Source organism: Passer domesticus, chromosome 10 (genome assembly GCF_036417665.1).
Source record: "Passer domesticus isolate bPasDom1 chromosome 10, bPasDom1.hap1, whole genome shotgun sequence".
Lineage (NCBI taxonomy): Eukaryota > Metazoa > Chordata > Aves > Passeriformes > Passeridae > Passer > Passer domesticus.
Genome location: NC_087483.1, coordinates 23,728,207 through 23,746,516, shown reverse-complemented (window position 1 = coordinate 23,746,516; position 18,310 = coordinate 23,728,207). Strand labels below are relative to the sequence as shown.

The window sequence follows — 18,310 nt, the reverse complement described above, 5'->3', positions numbered from 1 at the left end:
CAGATATGGGGTTGTCGGGGTACAAAAATCTTGTCTTGGTGCTTCTGGTTTTAGCAAAGGGTTGTCTGGTATAAAATCGTAATCTAATGGCAACACTGAGGGCAAGTCACAGGCATCCAGGTGTTCCGCTGCGGCGGTACCCGTGCCTCTGCCACCCTCTGGCGGGAGGAGCGGGGCGAGCCGCGGGCTGAGCCAGCGGGTCACATCAGACCCTCGGCACGGCGGAGGGGGGGACAGGGGGTGTTGCTAAGCTACAACTCACACGAACCCCGCCTGGCTCATTTGAGCCCCGCGCCAGGCTCAGGGGAGGGCCGGGGCCGCAGGGATCGCCTGCCCGGTGCGCCGATGTGTGCGGTGCCTATGAGCACAGCTGGCGACCTCGGGTCAAGCCGGCGCTGTCTAGGGAAAGCCTCTGGCTCCGTCCGCACGCGGGGCTCGCCGAGGGCTCGCAGGGCAGAACCGCCTGCCTGGGGTGCCGCCCCTGCCGCGGCTGGACAGCCCCACCCGCCGCGGGAGTCAGCCCCGCCGCCCCGGGGCGAAGCAGAGCAGCGGCAGCAGCCGGGGCCGGTGGGCCGCCCGTCCCCGCCCCAGCGGTCCCCAGCCCCCGTGCGGAGCGGCGCGGAGGCGGTGGCGGCAGTCCTGTGACTCATGCCTGCGTCGAAGCAGATCAACCGGCGATTCACGCTTTTAAAAAAGCAAATCCGAGCACTTCTGGAAAAAAAGGTCATCTCGCATTAAATTCCGCGGCGCGATTGGTATTCCGACGTCGTTTCTGGCAGAGTTTATAAGCGGCGGGTCGCTCCCAGGCTAGAGTCGCCCAACCTGGACTACAGCAGTAAGAGTGTCCGCTCGCCCCTTCGGTAAGTGTCCTCTAAACAGCATCCTATTTTTTTCCAAGCCTTTGGGAACCTCTGGAACATTTTTTCTCACAAAAATCGGTTTTGGTCGCTGTCTTATGAATAGAGGAATAACGGCTTTTTTGATACAGCTACTGCCCTAGACATAGTGTTAACCTGTTACTTCACTTCTAGGCATTGTCTAGAAAATACCTTCTGCTTATGGCTGTTTTCTTTCTCGTCTTAAAAAAATTAAATATCTGTTTTGCATTGAAATCATTGATCCGTTGCGTTTACACGCGGGTGTAAATCCACCCAGCAGTGGAAATGAATCGGTAGCTACCGGTTTGAAAAAAGCCGCTAACAAAGAAAGCGTTCTTTCGTTACCGCGACCTTCATTTTCTTTACAAGGGGAAGAAAATAAATCGCAGGTAGACGTGGGGACAAAGAGACGAGCTGGGCAGTGACCCGGCAATTCTCGATCAGCGACCCTGTATTGGTTATCGGAACGCCGTGTCCGCCAGGGAAGAGTTGAACATCTGGCGAGGAGCGAGGGCTGGTCCTGCACCTTCCTTTCCCCAGACAGACGTGCCTCTCCTGCCATTTGCGCCGCTAAAGCGAGCACGGGCACGGGAGATCGCTGGTTAGTGCTGGAGCACAGAGTGGCCCCGGTTTGCTGAAACATGTGTGTGCAAATGCACATGTATGTGGCGCCTGCCATTGGATCTAGGCAAAAGGCACCTTTGTGGTGGCGGGTTTTATCTGTCAGTCCTTCCTGAATGCTTAGCCTGACGTGTGTTTGGTAAAGCCCAGAAGCGGGCTGTGTCTGGGATTGTAGGTCGTTTGGGCTGGTGATTTCGAAGCCCGCTTTGCACGTTGGTCTCCATTTGATGCGAGCCGTATAACTGCCCTGCTCAGTGGCCACCGATATAATTGCTCTAGGCTTCATGCTCCGCTAAATCCGTCATTCAGGCGCGGGGGGTAGCGCCCTGGAATCTAGCGAAGGGAAGATTTTGCTCTTCAGTCTGTTGAGGCATTTTCCCGGTTCGGCCGGTCCTGCCGCCGCCTCGGGACCTGCGCGGCTGCCGCCCGCTGGCGTCTGGACGGGACTCTGGTGCGGTGCTCTAGGAGACTACTAAACCAGGCTGTTCTTCCTTCCAGCAAATTCCTTGCTGCCCACCCCTCAGAGGAATATCGAGGAAATACGAGCTCCGGGGACTGGGGCTTTTCTGAAGGGATGGCTTCCTCCGCTCCCTCGTCCTCCAACGATGCTCCGGACCCCACCCCACCTAATCTGCGACCTACAAGTAGGTTTTAATATTTTCCTCGTTTTAACTGTTTTGGAGGCTTTCACCATTTAAGCTCAGAAAGACCAGTTTCGAAACGAAATTATACATCTACGATCCCCTGTTCCGCGCCATTAAGCAAGGTGCGGAAAGTGCTCTACACAAAGAAACCATCTTCCTACTGGGAACAGGAGAGGTCGGTCCGTGGCTAATAAAGCGCTGTGGGGAAAAGCCCACCTTACCGGCCAACGTTGTCTTTAACTTACAGCCACGTTTGAGAGATAAAGACAATAAACTGACTTCCCAGATGGACAAAAAAATCGGGATGTTGGAAGGGGTGAGGAGAAAACGAATCAGTTAAAGGGCGAAGTTACACCAGGGTATTAAAGCAGGTGTCTCCCAGCCACATTTTATAAATGCTAATGCTGCAGCTTCTTTCAGCCTACGCTGAAGCCTGTAATCAAGCGAAATTTGGATGCTAATTGCAGCTTTTCAAAGCGTTATGTTCCTAATTGCTCTGAATTCGCCTTGAGTTATTGAGGTGTGAGTGGGAAGCAAAGGCTGCTGCAGGTGGACAGAGAATCAGTTCATAGCCCTGCCAGGCAGTTCAGACCGTCGCCTACAGGAAAAAAAAAATTAAAAACCCAAACAATAAGAGGCTCGATGCTATGAAGCATCAGAGACAAAGAGCGGGCAACAGTAAGAAATGAAAGGTTGTCAGGGACAGCAGAGCGAGTAATGGCTTTTACCCTGAAAGAGCTAGGAGACACGAGCATCAGAGTCATTATTGTCATTATTCTGAAAATGGAAAAAAACGGGGAAGGGGGCAAACGGCAGCACTGGGTCTTGTTTCAGGCGTGCGTGGCAGGCACTGCTGCCTTCGACTGAGGTGTCACTCGCAGAAATCGAATTAATGGGCAACACGGCTAACACAAAGATAACCGCTGGCAGCGGCATCCTGCCCTGCCCTGCCCTGCCCACACGGGCTCCCCGCCCCCGGGCCCGGCAGCGCCCCTGCCGAGCGGGCTCTTCCGCCCGACGGGAGCGCCGTGGCCTTTCCCCCTCCCCGGGAGTCAGGCCGCTGCCCTCCGTGCTTGGGTGAGCCGTCCTCGTCCCGGTGCCTCTGAAACCTTCTCCCCTCACGCCCCAACGCCGGGTCAGCCAGCCCAGCCCCGGTCGCCCTCTGGGATCCATCGCTACCGGACCTGCGGCAGCCCCGCGCCGCGAGCGACGGACGGGCTCGCTAGTGCCCGTGGCCGCGCCTGGCGCACCCTCCACCTCCGTCCTGGGCTTCGTTCCCGCTTCCCGTGGGCTCAGCTGGGGCTGAGCGGTGCGTGTCTGAGCCACGACTCGAGGGGCTGGGAAGCAGCCTGCTCCCTCTGGGGGTGCGGTCCCAGTAGGACCGTCGGCGCTCGTCAGTCCGTCCGAGGCTCAATGATGCGAGTCCGATCATCTAGTCAAATACTATTTTTCACCCAATTAATTCCTGAACTCTTTTGTGACCCCATTTCACGCCACTTTATTTTAAGCTGCTACTTCCCTGGAGCCCCGCCAGTAAATGATGAGATGTCGGGTCCCGGGTGCCTTCTCCTCTCCTCTGGGCAGGCCAGCATGTCACCTCGCTGTCATCCGAGCCTCAGCTGCCCAGCGCCGCCGGGCTCGGAGTCAGCCGTCTCCCACGGCCATGCCGCCGTGCGGGGCTCCGGGGTGGGGGGCGCGGCGCCCGGACAACCCCGCCGCGCCAGGGGAACAACTCTGCTCTCTCTTCCAGCTTACGACTCGTGGTGCGGCGTGGCTCACGGGTGCACCAGGAAGATCGGGCTGAAGATATGCGGTAAGTGCACCCCCGGCGCCCGCCCCGGCGGGGCATTGCCGGGCAGCGCCCCCCGCCCGCCCCCTGCCGGCACAGAGCGGGCCCGGCCCCGCCGCCGCCGTGCCCTGCCGCGGGTGCCGGGGCCGCGGTCTGTCCGCAGCGGCAGGGACGGCGGCTGCCCCTCCTGCCACACTCGGGGGTGCAGGCGCCGGGCGCTCCGCGTGAAAAAAGCGCAGGACCCGCCGGGGAGGCCGGTGGGGAGGAAAAGCGGGGGCGGGGGACCGGTTCGCCGCCTCTCACTGTCTGAAATTTTTCAGCCTTATCTGACTAGAAAATACGGATCTCCTGGGGAAAAAAAAGATTAACGAGAGCCTTATTAAAGAGCAATTCGTCAGCTTGCTGCGCTGGTAAGATAGCGCTGGCAGCCAGTCAGCGCGCAGGCACATGAAATGCAGAAGGGAAACAAATGCACAATCAGATCGCAACGTTATAGCAAGAGATTCATTTGCAGATAACAAGCTGTCTTCCTTCTCTAGATATCTCAGTAGCGCCTTCGCTTTCAGAGGCTAACAGTCAAATCTTCATGTTCTGATGGGGGAATCATTCCGTTTAGCCCATACCCCTGACGCATAGAAATTATTTCCCCTTTTCCCCTCTGTCTCTTTGGGGGGGATGGAAAATATGTCGTGGGAGAGACTAACCTTTTTTCGATGCAAAGGAACATTTAAACCTCTCTCCCTGCTTGCTCGAGTCGAAGTTCATTCATTAAGCGTTTGTCACCTGGAAGTTTGAACGGGAAAAGAATCGGGGTGCAAATGTTTAGCCTCGTGTCTCTGAGAGATTTCACTGGTAGCCGCTGGCGACATTAACGAGTAGTCGCTTAGTTCTATAAATAGCTCCTGATCTGGGTTTAATGGACCATTTCCCTACCAGTCCCCTCAGTGGCTGGAGCGATGGGCATTTTCACCATCATTTTAATTAAGCCCGGCAAGCAGAACTGATAAAGTAACGCATTTAGGCTTGCTCCGTGTTGCCAGACTGTGGGGGTTAGAGAAGGACAGCGCAGCTTCTCTCAATGAGATCAAATACGCTTGAAAATGAAATATCCCACCATTTTGGATTTGAGAAGGGCATAAGCGAGCGTAGTGAAGGCTTTGTGAAGGGAGTTCAAGACAAGCTGTATTTCTGGTTGTGGTTTGGTGCTCAGTTTTCCTTTACAGGCTCTTTTCTGTTTTATATGAAAAATATACTCTGACCAGTGAGTGATGCCATTTTGGAATACTCAGATTTGATCACGACCGCTGGTTTTGCTGGTATGAGCCCTCCCATTTGAATAGAACACCTTCACAAAGACATAGAGGGAAGGTTGCCTATGGTAAACAGAGTGAAGTATTAAGGTTGCCAAGAATCCTAATTAAACATGCTAAACGAATTGACATTTGACTGTTGCAGGTGATACCTCCTTGTCCTTACCTTTCACAAAATGTCATTCTGGACGCTAAATATTGTACAGTCACAAAGGCGCCTTGGAATTGTTCCTTTTGTGTGTATAGCGCTGAAATCGATTAATTTTGAATGCAAACTTTAAATAAGGGTTGACCTCGGAGAAAAGGCAGGTCTTGAACAATGAGTTGGTTCTTCCATCTGAGTTGTGTATTATGGGTTTGACATTTTCAATAATTACGTATCCAAGATGTATGTAATTTCTTCTTAAACAACTGAGCGATTTAAGGATTAGCTTTTTTTCCTTTTCTGGTTGAAAGCCACCCCCTGAAAAGAGCGCTGCCGCTACCACCACCCCTACCCCCTCCCAACCCCTTCCGCCCTCTCCCCACTCTTCCTCTCTGCACATATCCACCTTAAAAAACCAAACAAAAAAACCCCAAACCCCAAAAAAACCCAACCGAAAAAAACCCCCAAACCTCCAAACCCCTATTTTAAGCGGTTTAATGAACTGTCACGGCGGCCAAAATACGGGCAGATTTCCCCCTGTATCTGGATTTGTATGCTACACTCCCACCATGGCAATTGTTACTGCTGAGACTGATCCTGTTAACATTTGGCACCAGTGGAATGCTCAACGTAGTAAAATTGCTCCGGTGCGTCTCCTGTTTGGCCTCGGCCAGCTGATGATTCCAAACCCGGTGAGCAACGCGGGAGAGTGGAGCTTCCAAAGCAGCCATGCATGCTGGAAACTGGGCTTGTCTCCGGAGTCCGTGGGATTTATGCTGCCAAGTATAATTTACGGGGGTGGTGCTAAACACCCCGAGCGCGGCGGGGTCCAGGATCTCCTGCAGCCGCCACCGCCGTGCACCCCGAAGGCTGCGGTGCGCGCCGGGACCCCGCCGGTCTGTCCCCGCCGGTCTGTCCCCGCCTCGGAACACGAGTGTCCACCCAGGGCTGCGGCGCCCAGGGGGGCTCAACACCGGCCTTGTGCGAGACCTGATGTGAAATCACGCTGAATTTGTGCTCGCGTTGCGCACCGAGATACTCCCTCGTCAGTTTGGTGTCACTCGGCTCTTGAAAACTCGGTCTCTTAAAGCGCATGGGTGAAAATGCACCTGCGGAACGGACCTACTGCTGAAAGAGGCTGCGCCCTGCGCTGCTCCAGGAGAAGCAGCACGGACGCTATTTCATACTCGGCTACTTGCTGGAAGTGTCCTGCACCGGCGTCGCTTTCCAAGCAGGATACAGATGAAAGGTCGGCTGCAGTCATGCGCTTCTCCCCGGGAGCGGAAGGAGCCTTCGAGGGCCGGCTGTTACGCTTCTGTGCAGACAGCGACGGCGCTGGGGAACGTCCCACACCCTCCCAGGGAGGGGCTCGGCAAACAAATGGTCCGGCGGCTGCAGAGCGGGGGCTGTTCCTGTCCCACGGGCTCCCCCTTACTCCGAGTCTCCAGGCCCACGAGACACTGCCTGGAGCGAACGGCATGTCACCTACAGCCGGGTGGGCTGATGTCGGCCGACAGCGCGATCCTGTCTTCAGGCTTTTTTCGTCCTCTACTCGCCGCCCTCGAGCCTCCCGAGCCCCGGGCCGCCACGAGGCGCCGGGGGACAGGCCCCGTGCGCGGCCGCTCCGAGCGCAGCTGATCCCCGCCGCCGGCCGCGGGACACGGCGGGGCCGGGGAGCCTCCGCGGGGAACAGCAGCCCAGAGTCGTTCGGCAAGGACTGAGCTCCCTGCCCGCAGCGTCTAGTTAGGTCAGACCCCTCAGCGACGCCACGGCCTCGCTGGGCCCGATGAGAGTTGAACTGGAGGCGAATGCAGCCTTCCTCTGTTACTGGAGCCTCTGCACGCCGAGGGGAGCGCCAGCTGTGCCAGGAGCACGGCTCTCGGGGCGAGCCGAACGCGGCTGCTCCTGCCGGCGTCCCTTCTCACGGAACCCGTCCCACCTGAGCATCGCTGCTGAGAGCCTGAGTGGGGGCAAAACAAAGCAAAATCAAGCCCTAGGACATGGTAAAAGAGGATCCATAATTCAGATTGGAGTGCACCTGCTTTGATATCTGCTGCTCCTCCTAATGAGCAGGAAAATAGCACTAGCTGTTGCAGGAGATAATGATCCCTGCAAGAGTCATTAGAAGCAGTAACAACATAACAAAATATTGCATATATATATATGTATACATATATATGTATTTATTACATATATATATGTATATATGGATGGCTACTCTGAATTTATGCACGAAGAGAGTTTCGCTTAAATAGTCTTTGTCTCATTTGTAAAAGCATCACAGAAAAAGACTAATCAGTAGAAGATCAGAATTAAAAGGCAAAACGTTTGATGTTCACTGAAAGTATGGTTCCGACAAACGTACCTGTGAGCGACCCTCCTGGAGCCTCGTCTGGGGACCCGACTGATGCAGAAGGGCCTGCCAGCCGAGTGCTCCGTTTTCGGTGGCTTTTTTTGTGACTGCCAGCAGGGTCCGAGGCACAGGTACCGCGCAGGGAGCCATTGGCCCAGCAGCTCACTGTCGCTCGCTTTTCTCCCCCGACGTTCAGCCCCTACGCCTGCCCAAGGTGCAGGGGTCCCGAATGGGCCCGATGGGAGGTGCCCACAGTCCCGGTCCGCCGTCTCGGCTCCGGACAGCAGGGACATATGGCCGCAAAGCGGAGGGCGCTGAAGAGAAGCGGCGTCGGGGAACGCGGGTGAGCGAATTCAGGACGTTGTTTATCCTCCCTGCTAAGCCCTCCTCTCTGGCGGATGTTCCCAGCCGCGACGAGCCTTGTTTTCGATTGTTGCTTGTTTTAAAAGAAAATAAAGAATAAAGGAGACCGGCGCCACTGTAGTGCCTCTTCCAAACATACAGGCACACTCCTTGCAACCCGGAAGGTCAAAATCCGATGCTTTCCTTAAAGACAAAAAGCCCGACACTTATGCGTGTTTTAGTGGGCTTCATAGATTTAATATATTAAATCCAGAAAATTGATTGTTCTCCCTGCCTTGTTAAAGCAGACCTCACTACTCGCCGCGGACTCTGCGTGGCTCCCGCCCCAATAATTCTTGGGGTGAGTGGGTTTATTATTGCCGTGACATATAACAGCAGCAGTTGTGCTCGGGTTCTGGGTGCCAAAGATGCGTTTCCGGTGAGAGCGGAGCTCTTAAGACCTCCGGGGAATGATTACTGTTAACATCAAAGCATCTTTTCAGGTGGAAAATCCGCTTCAGTACTTACTGATAATAGGAAGGTGGGGTTATATGAGTGCTACTGGTATCCTCAGAGCTCTGGCGCTCTCAGGACGGATGCTCCAGAATGGCTGCTTGTTCTCATGCCTTTTGTGCGTGAGAGCACCACGAGGAGAACTGAAAATGGCCCTGATTTTAATCGTACATCATTGCCCCTGTCTGCTAGGTCCATAAACTTCGCCTGCAGGCTGAAATAGCATTGACTCATCCTGAACTCTCTTCAGCTGATTACTGAAGTGGAATCTGTCTGATCGACTTAATAAGAATTTACCAGTGCACTAAATGACGAAATTTTGTTTTTTGCATGGCTGCGTTTTTGCAGTTGATGGCATTTTGAACTCTCCCTCCTGGAGGCAAATAATCCCCATAAATACCCTTATTCCTGACCTCATTAGTCAGATCTAGAGCTAACACTGCTTTTAACTGTTGTCTAGAGAGCTGCTTTAGATATTTCTAAACATGCTGGGAAGTGAGAAAACTCTGACCTGTGCACCTTGCAATAATAATGTAGGGTTCCTGCAAAGGACCAACAGCCTGGAAGACAAGGGCCGGATTGTCAGCTCTCTGAAGGAAAGGCAGTCCTCCAAAAGCATGCTGGCATGTGAGAACAGTGAGAAGGGATCCAGGTTCCGGCGCACCGAGACGGACTTTTCCAATCTGTATGCCAGAGGTAAACACTTTACAGTTTTTCCTTGCTCCAGCTCAGGCATGTCCCTTAGTAGTCTTGCCCTCATCTCCCCTGGAAGTGCAGCCATGTTTAGACTGTGCTTTTCCTTGGCTGTTTTTGAAGGGAGCTCTGTGTCTGTGTTTTCTGGGAGCTGCACTGGTGATGTATGCACGCTGCCTGAAAAGCAGTTTTATGTACTTTGGGCTGATCATCTGCAGCTCAGCTTCAGGAGTTACAGAGGGTTCTCCAGATCCAGTATCCGGGAGGAGAGTAATTCTATGTTTTTGTCCTCCTTAGTAAAGTAGAAATAAAGCAGCCTGTGATTGCTGATATGGGGCCATTGCAAGAAGAGTGGGAAAGGGACAGCAATCCCTTTGCGGGTGGAGGTGCGGATATGCAGGGTAAGGGCAGGTGTGGATTTCGGGTGCTTTTGGCCCTCAGGAGGTGAGTGCCTTGTGCCTCACAACCTTTGCATTGCAGGACATGCTCTTAGGCCGGGGTGCCTTGGAGGTACCTCTCCTGTTGCCGTGGGTGACCCAGGCTCGCCCTTCTCCACGGGGCGAGAGGGACTGGGAGTCTGCCCAGCTGCAACCAGGCAGCGCTGGGACCGCGGCTTCCAGCTCCTTGGAATGCTGCGGGAAGCTGAGGCTGGTTCATCTCTGCTTCTCTCTCCCAAAGCAAGCGCTGACTCCTGGTTTGCCCCACAGATTTGTTGCCCTCCAAGAATGGTGAGGAGCAGACCATGCAGTTTCTGCTGGAGGTTGTGGACATCCTCCTCAACTACGTGAAGAAGACTTTTGACAGATCCACCAAAGTGCTGGACTTCCACCACCCACATCAGCTCCTGGAGGGCATGGAGGGCTTCAACCTGGAGCTTTCAGACAACCCTGAGTCCCTGGAGCAGATTCTGGTGGATTGTCGGGACACACTGAAATACGGAGTGAGAACAGGTAGGTTTGTGCACACTACTCTGTGGCGAGTCCCTCCTGGGACTTTTCTCAGGCTTACAGTGAAGAGAGCTTGACAGCTCCAGGAGGTAAGCCCATAGCCTCTCTACACCCATGACTGAGCCTCTGTGCAGGCTTGGCTCCAGGGCTGGCTGCAGCCACTGGAAATGTTTCTGCTCAGAAACTCATTTGTTGATGACCATCAGTCCCTGCCGGTTAGGGCTCAGTGCTGTTTTTAGAGCACAGAAACAAGTTTTTAAGACGTAATCTCTTTCACTTGATGAAACGTGAGCTGTCTGTATCTCTGGGGAGCAGTATCATTAGGTAAATGAGGGCATAAATGACACGGAATTTACAATTTTTCTTTTTTATGTTCATCAAACGTTTAATGAAAAAGAGACTGAAATCCTAGGAATCAATAAAGGAACCCTGTGGATTTCAGCCCATTACCCAGGAGCCCTGCCTGTCCAGGTCCTTCTGAATCAGACAGAAATCCCAGTTTGTAATCACTTATTTTACTGGGTCAGCTGTAGGTAGGCTCTAGAGCAAAGTCAATGCTCTTTCAGGCTATTTGGCCTGAAATGTTTTATATAGGATCCACAAGAATCTTGGCTGGCACCTGGCCCTGACTGCTGTATGTGCCCAAGCGGGTCAGGAACTGGAGCAGTAATGGAGCGTGCCGAGTTTCCTGTCCCCAGCCTCGCTCCAGCGTTTCAGGGCTGCTGAGCTCTGCCTGCCCGGCTGCCCTCTTCGGCACGGCTCGGTTCGGCTCGGCTCGGCTGGGCCGCAGCGGGGGGGCAGCCGGAGCAGAGGGAGCTCCGGCCGGAGGCTGTTTCCCGGCGGGATCCGGCTGGGCAGCCGCGGGCCGTGGCTCCTGAAGGACGGGCCGCAGCTTTCTGCTGTGGTTGGTCTTGCAGCCGTGAGGACCCAATGCAATGCATTCAAGGAGCAAAATCTTGACAACAGATGTGGCGGGTAGCGTTCTGTCCTTTTTCCTTTTTACATGGTGGTTTGATCGATTCGGTGGAGTCAGGAGCATACTGTGATTTTTGTACTGTTAATGGGGAGAGTGTTTCACTCCCAAACGCGTGGGATGTTGGACTGAGGTTAAGTCAGAATGGCTGCCCTCTGTATGCTTGCACCATTATTCCGCTATTTACTGTGCCCAAGTCGTGCAGCCTCCTCCCCTCACCCCGACCTCCCCTGGAGCTTCTGTGGGGCCAGCAGGAGTGTCCCCGATCGGACACAAGCTCTGCTCAGAGCGGGGTCTGGTGCAGCTTGAAAGTGCTGCTCGGGTCGCCGGACTGCCCAGGACACGCATTGTGCTGTGGGCTCCTGGGGCTCACGTTCTCTCTCAAGCTCCCTTCAAAGTCGCCGGGTGTGAATCTGCAGCGCAGCCTTAGGAGATCGCGGGCTCATTAACAGCCATGGGAGCTCAGCGAAATGTCGCTGAGGATAACTTGCCAGTCAGCGTGTCCTGGAAAGGGAGAGAAGTGCTGATTTGTCAAGCAAACAGCTAGCCACGGTGGTATTTCTGGGCTCTGGCCCCGAGCCCTGGGTTCCCCGGGCGGGGGCAGCCCGGGCGCGGCGTGTGCCCTTCACGAAGTGTCGCGATGTGGCAGCGCCGGCAGGCTCACGCCTCCAAAAGATTTCTGCTGACATCGCTCGGGGCAGAATCGCATTTATTTCTTCATGTCAAAAGATGCTGATGTTCCCAGTGTTGAACCGAATCCGACGTGACAGGGTCCCCTCCAGGCGTCGAGAGCTGACCTCTCTTCTAGGGCCGGGCTGTCCCCAGTGTGCTGTCTGCGTGTCCTTCTCCAGAGAGCAGAGAGGTCTAAATCATGTCACCTCCCACCTCCCCTCAGCGCCCCATACCAGTTGTTAGGAATTTCCTCTCTTCATGCTGGAAAAGTAGGTCCCCAAGTCTCGGGATTTTTGCTTATGAAAGTTCTTAAAGAAACTTCAGCTGAAATACAGGGATGTGATTTACTTCCGTTCAATAGCAAACTCTGCTTAAGGAGGTGAATTCTGGTTTATAAACCGTGTGGGGAAAAGGCCCGAGTCGAGGAGCTCTTGCGGGGCCCTGCCCCTCTGCAGAGCTGGGACATTCCTGCCGAGACCCCGCAAACCGTCTCTGCCGTGTCCTTGTAGCTGGGGAAGAGACTGGCTCCTCCGTAGCCCTGCCTCACTCTTGCAGCCCCAGCTCAAGCGCCTGAGCCTCCCTCTCTTCCTCGACTGAAATGCAAATAGCCCCGGTACCTGGAGGTTGTTACTGCCGAGGGGGTGTCCCCCAGCCTGTGCTCCTCTCCCGAGCTCACAGCACGGCAGAAGTCGGAAGAGGGCTCTGGAAATGGGTAGCCCAATCCCTTGGGCAGGTCCCGGAGCTGTTTACAGGCTCAGTCCATTCTGAGGTTCTCTTTTAAAGGCAAATGATTCCATACAGAAGCTCCCATCCGAAGCATTTTTTCGAGTTTGTAATAAGACACCGTGAATGTTGGCTATCAGTCTCCCCATAAGCAGGACTTGCTTTGAAAACTTTGCTGTAAGTATTCCGAGCACAAACCTGTGATTTGTGTCAGAAAAGGTGGATGGTTTAATTCTGAAACCTGAGAGACACTGGTAGAGTTTGTTCTAAGTTGCTCTCAATTCTCTTTTCAGGTCACCCTCGCTTTTTCAATCAGCTGTCCACAGGACTGGACATTATTGGCTTGGCTGGAGAGTGGCTGACATCTACTGCTAACACAAACATGTAAGCAGTGTCTTGTCACCAGAGTCTGGGACTGGTGCTTACACGGGCTGCCATGTGTCATGGTAGATAGGTATTGTCACAGATATGAATAATTTTCATTTTTAAATGATGAATGTTACATCTTCCAGAAAAATGTCTCATGTTTTTCTTAATGTGTCAGTAATACAATGAAAATAATTCCATAACACTGAAAAGTTTTAGGTTTCTTATGAATACAAATGCAAATATCTGAGAGCATATGGTAAGTAAAACATGATTATTCTAATATAATAACATGAAATTACTTCTGTTCTTTTGGACCAATATTCTCTATATTTTTCTTTTTTAAAAAAAGCTTTGTCTCTAGACTGAACAGGTCTGCAGCCATCCACATGTTAACACTAGAACACAAGACATGGAAAAATTTATTTTCTTCTATACTGTTGACTTCAGAGATAACAGGCTTGAGGCAATACCTTTTGTTTATGTGCTAGTAAAGAAGTGGCTTCTGGGTAGCTTCAAAATTATTAAAAATGTAACACTGAAAAATAATTTTATGCTAATAAAAGAATTAGTCTAAGATTAATAAAGTAATGTGTAAATGAATAAAGGTAAGTATAAAAAAAGTAAAGTTTGACATCTGAATGCATCAAATAAGAAAATTTTCCTAATTTTTCTTGACCTCAAAGTTAATGAAAGCTAAATGTCATTGTAAGGTATTATAATGAATTTTTGCAGCAGAGTAAAATTTATTAAAAAAACCCAAAAAACCAACAGTAAACAAAAACATCCACAGAAAACCCCCAAAAAACCCCAACCCCAAACCAACCAAAAAACCTTCCAAACCACTAAAAACCCACCCAACTTTCTAGTCAGTTTTTATTTATATTTTGATTTCTATATGTCAAAAACTTGGAGAGAGTACATATATTCAGCAGGTAAGACTGCTTTCTCTTAGTCCTGAATGTGTTTTAACTGTAAGGGGACCTTTGCTTTGGGGAGTTTGTCGCTAATTTTCATAACATACAAAATCTATCTTCAGATTGGAAAATGAACAATATTTTCACTGGCCTATCTGTGAGTATATGGTTCATTAAATATACCTGATGACTAGCACCTCTATGTATATCAGAGCTGTGCCTGTTTTGTGACATTAACAATAAAATAAAACCCTAAGGTACTCAAGCCAAAACCAGCCTTCTCTTTGTAATAATCATCTCAGTTAGTTCTGTTTGCTTAAAATTAGTAGGAGACATTCAGATTTAAAGCTGATTGGGAGGAAAACCCAGCAATATATATTTTAATTATTAAACAAGTGTCGTAAAAGCTTTAAAGTGCTTTGAGGTGCCTTTTTAGCAGCACAATTAAAAGTGAAAACAGTTCTGATCACATTTCTAAAAAAACTTTGCTTAAAGGTTGTTTCTCTGTGACCAATATTTCTGTGTCACTTTTTCAAGCCCATTTGACTAACTCAGTTATCCCAGTTTAGTTATCCTTTTGTAATCAGTGAAATTACACAAATCTGATAAGACATAAAAGAATTCAGCTCTGTGGCAGACTGTGACAGGATAAAAAAGTATTGACATCATTATTAATAACATTGCACTCATTTAGTCACTTCTTAAAGAGTAACTCTTTTTAATTGATGTTTTCCATTTTTTTAATGTTTAAGCTGTTAAATAGCTAGTTTCTCAACCATATGTGCTTTAAAAAAGAATGTATCTTGAAAATACTTCTCTGTGAACATGAACGTTTAGTATCTATTTGTTAGCATGAGGCTCAGTGTGCCTTTTTTTTCCAGAAAACCAACATGGTGTGCTTTCAAGTAACGCAGTAATTTCAAATAAGGTTAAAGCAAGATGTTTGTAAATATGATTCAAGGAACTGACAGAGAAGGTTATTAATAATAACGAAATCACCTCTGTGAGCTCTGGGGAGCATAGTATTTGTTTTGAGCAGTGTTCCAGCACACCAGAACAGGTTTTGACCTTTGCCTAGAAACTGTTCCAACCTATTACAGCTACATGAACACATAATATAAAAGCAACAGTAACATTGAATTATAGTAGGGAATGTTTTTCATATGCCATTTTTTCTTTTCTACGGATAAACAATACTTAAAATATTTATGAACAATTAAAAGTATGTGTTTTCTTTTGCATATGAATTTTGAGTAATCAAAACATCTGTACTCCCTTAAAATTTTAAATTAGCATTAGGAAATATTACTTAAGTGTCACTGTGAAGATAATATATAAAAATAAACATAATAAGCTTTCCCCATTGACTTGGAAATAATGTGTCAATGTGCTATTCATAGCTCAATCTCTAATCATGAGACCTTCAGCATGGAAATTTCAGAATTTCATTATTCATCCAGTTCTGTAGCACAGTGCATTCTGTCACCATGCAGCAGCCAGCTGAGGTTAAAAATAAATATTATCTGGAAGTTCTGTTTATGCCTGCTGTTAGCTGAGACAAGGTATTATATTGGTGTTTTCAGTATTGTGCAGATATGCTTATGAATAGAAAATGGATGTAAAATGTTCTGTGTTTATTCTCAGGCTGCTTTTTACATGCTGGCCAACAAGAGAACAGTAGCTAGAATTATTTGGTCTGATAAAGTGATTTGTCCTTTATGTGAGAGCAGAATTAAGCTAGCACTGGCTTCTACCAAAAAACCAGTTAGTACATTCTGTTAGTAAAGAGCTGGTACTCATAACTGTGATAGTTAATTCACAGAAATACCTGTAGATGTTGTCACTATAGGAAAACCTAATCAGCATTTTTTAGGAGATTGATTCTAAAGTCTGATGGTTCCTTTTAAGCCAAACACTTTTTTTGGGTTTTATGGAATTTTTCAAAATAATTTCAGTTTAAAACAAGTAAGGTGGAATGAACTTTAACAAGACATGATTTATAAATTCATAGCCATCATCTAATGTAGCTTCATTTGCCTTGTAATTTATAAACATCTACTGTCATTTATTTCTTGTCAGTTCTTGGAGACTCAGAAAATAACTACAGAATAGAATAAATAAGTAGTATTTTCTTTGTGTTTAAATGTATTCAAAATTCAGTGTGCAAGGTCTCAGGACAAAACCCAAAATGTGTTTGAACTGGTGGGGAAAAAAATAATCACATTGACTTAAGAGTACCTTGTATTGAGCTACAGTGATCTATAGACTGCTGAGTTCCTGTGGACATCAGTTGATCATTCTGCCTAAATAAAAATTGGAATATATTCTAGACTTGCAGTGCTTAAAAACAAAACAACCCAACACCACTGTTAGCAGACACTGGTTTATTAATTTTGTCCATTTGTAAATAGTGACAGCACCCAAACTTCAGATCAGTATTGAACTGTCTCTGCCACTTCTAATGATAATAAAAACAAGTATTATTTTGACTTCTGAAAATAACAATCACAATAATTAAACAAATTTGCAACCTTTAATATTAAGGGAATATTTTAAAAATAATGGTGGTGTTTCTCTGATGGACTAAGGACACATAAAAATTGAAGAAAATACTAACAGTGGAAGCAACCAGTGTAGCTGTAAATCAAAGAAAAGCTCTTTCAGACACTTGTTCCCGTCTTAATATCATGTCTCATTCAAGTTTGCTGTGCCTATTCTCAAAATATCCTTTTAGTATTAGAGAGACAACACATAGTTTTGACAAAATTATTCAAGTGGAGAATATCAGTCAAATCCAAAGTGTCAGGGTGTCATATTCTTATGGATTCCTTTGGAAATCAGAGGCTGATTTCTTCATTTCTCTCTGCTTCCTTTTCCCCCTTTTTTATTTTTTCCCCACACACAGCAAGCAGAATTTGTTTACAGCAGTAGTAATTTGTCCATCTACCTTGATCACAAAAATAGTTGTATGGTTGTCAATTTCCATCCACATATCTGACTCTGACATCAGGGCATGCCAGGATATGTAATGTTTTTTGCCCTCATTAAATGGATACAATAGTTGACTGCTGACTTGGTTTTGGTAATTGGTAATTAGAAAATCATCATTTGTAATTACTCTTGACAGTTATTGATCATGTTGTATTGTAGAAGTAAGTTGTCCTTGGAGATCATCAACAGAATAAATCCACATAATTAATTATATTTAGACTTTGAAACCCTAGCTCAATACTTCTAATTATGGTTTTGTTTAGCTCGGTGAAGTTCACTGTTTTCATAAGGATTTAACAGTATGTTATTCCACAACTGTGGAATTGGCACTTGGGCAAGAGTTCTTTTAAAGGACAACCTTGTACAGAAGTCAGCAGTGCTGTGATGTTGAATATTAGGTCTTACATTCACTGTATAGAAAGCTGCAAAATATCTAATGCTGCAGTTTTTATTCATCAGTACTTCTAATATTGCCTTCCTGAGGATTATTGCTTGGGTAAAGTTTCAGGATCAGGACCTCAAGTTACAGAAAAACTTTTAGAAACCTCGAACATTTTAACAAAGAATCACAGTCTGGGAATTTGTCATGTGTTTTTAGAATCTGTATCTGTATTGTGCTTATTTGGTATTTTTGTTTTATCCATGCAGGTTTACCTATGAAATTGCTCCTGTTTTTGTCCTCATGGAACAAATAACACTTCGAAAGATGAGGGAGATTATTGGATGGTCAAACAAAGATGGTGATGGAATATTCTCACCTGGTGAGTTTTTCTTCTCTGTTTTAGTGGTTTAATTAAAACTTCAAAAGTTAAAATAAACATAGGCTGTGTCTGAATAGTCACACTATCTCCAACACAAAGCAATGTGTCAGATATGTAGAAGTAGGGATGCTTTGTTTAAACATCCCACAGAATGGTTGGGGCGAAAAATTATCTCTGTCTATGGTTATGTACTATGGCATTTAAAACTTGACTACAGTACACCGTTAGGCATTTAAACATCCCTTTTATGACCTTCTGGAGGTTCTGAGCAACCACAGCTCCTTTTGACTAGAAGTTCTCAAAAATCTTGTACTGCTTTCTTTGGGCTCGCAGTCAGGTGATTGTCTGTCACTTTCTGGGACTCCTTATCTGGGATATAATCTGATTGGATTCACAAGTATGGCTCCAGTATAAAGATCAAGACAATGTGTCCTCCCATGCAAGGAACACAAAGGCAGTGAGCAGTGACAGAAATGACTGGTGCTGAAACATGTGGAGGTCCTGGGCAAGCGTGTGGACAATGTGGGTGCTCAGCAGGACTTTTCTGGGTTTGGCATGAGGGAACACCATCCTGTCACAGGGCATAAAGGAGAAAACCACCTCCTTTTGGAACAGCCCACATAAAGTGCACACTCCAGTCCTATCTGCTAGAAAAATACAGATCTTTCTGTG

General features: G+C 48.4%; 1 protein-coding gene across 1 annotated transcript in view; it reads left to right on the top strand.

Annotated features, from left to right (window-relative positions):
* Positions 1–265: 265 nt before the first annotated feature.
* GAD1 (glutamate decarboxylase 1) overlaps positions 266–18,310 on the top strand; it is a 33,613-nt gene continuing 15,568 nt past the window's right edge. Inside the window, exons 1-7 of the mRNA XM_064434502.1 lie at positions 266–860; positions 1,998–2,143; positions 3,894–3,956; positions 9,133–9,291; positions 9,996–10,238; positions 12,897–12,987; positions 17,526–17,638. Coding sequence (XP_064290572.1) covers positions 2,074–2,143; positions 3,894–3,956; positions 9,133–9,291; positions 9,996–10,238; positions 12,897–12,987; positions 17,526–17,638 — 739 coding nt within the window. The 5' untranslated portion in view covers positions 266–860; positions 1,998–2,073. The remainder of the gene's footprint in view (positions 861–1,997; positions 2,144–3,893; positions 3,957–9,132; positions 9,292–9,995; positions 10,239–12,896; positions 12,988–17,525; positions 17,639–18,310) is intronic.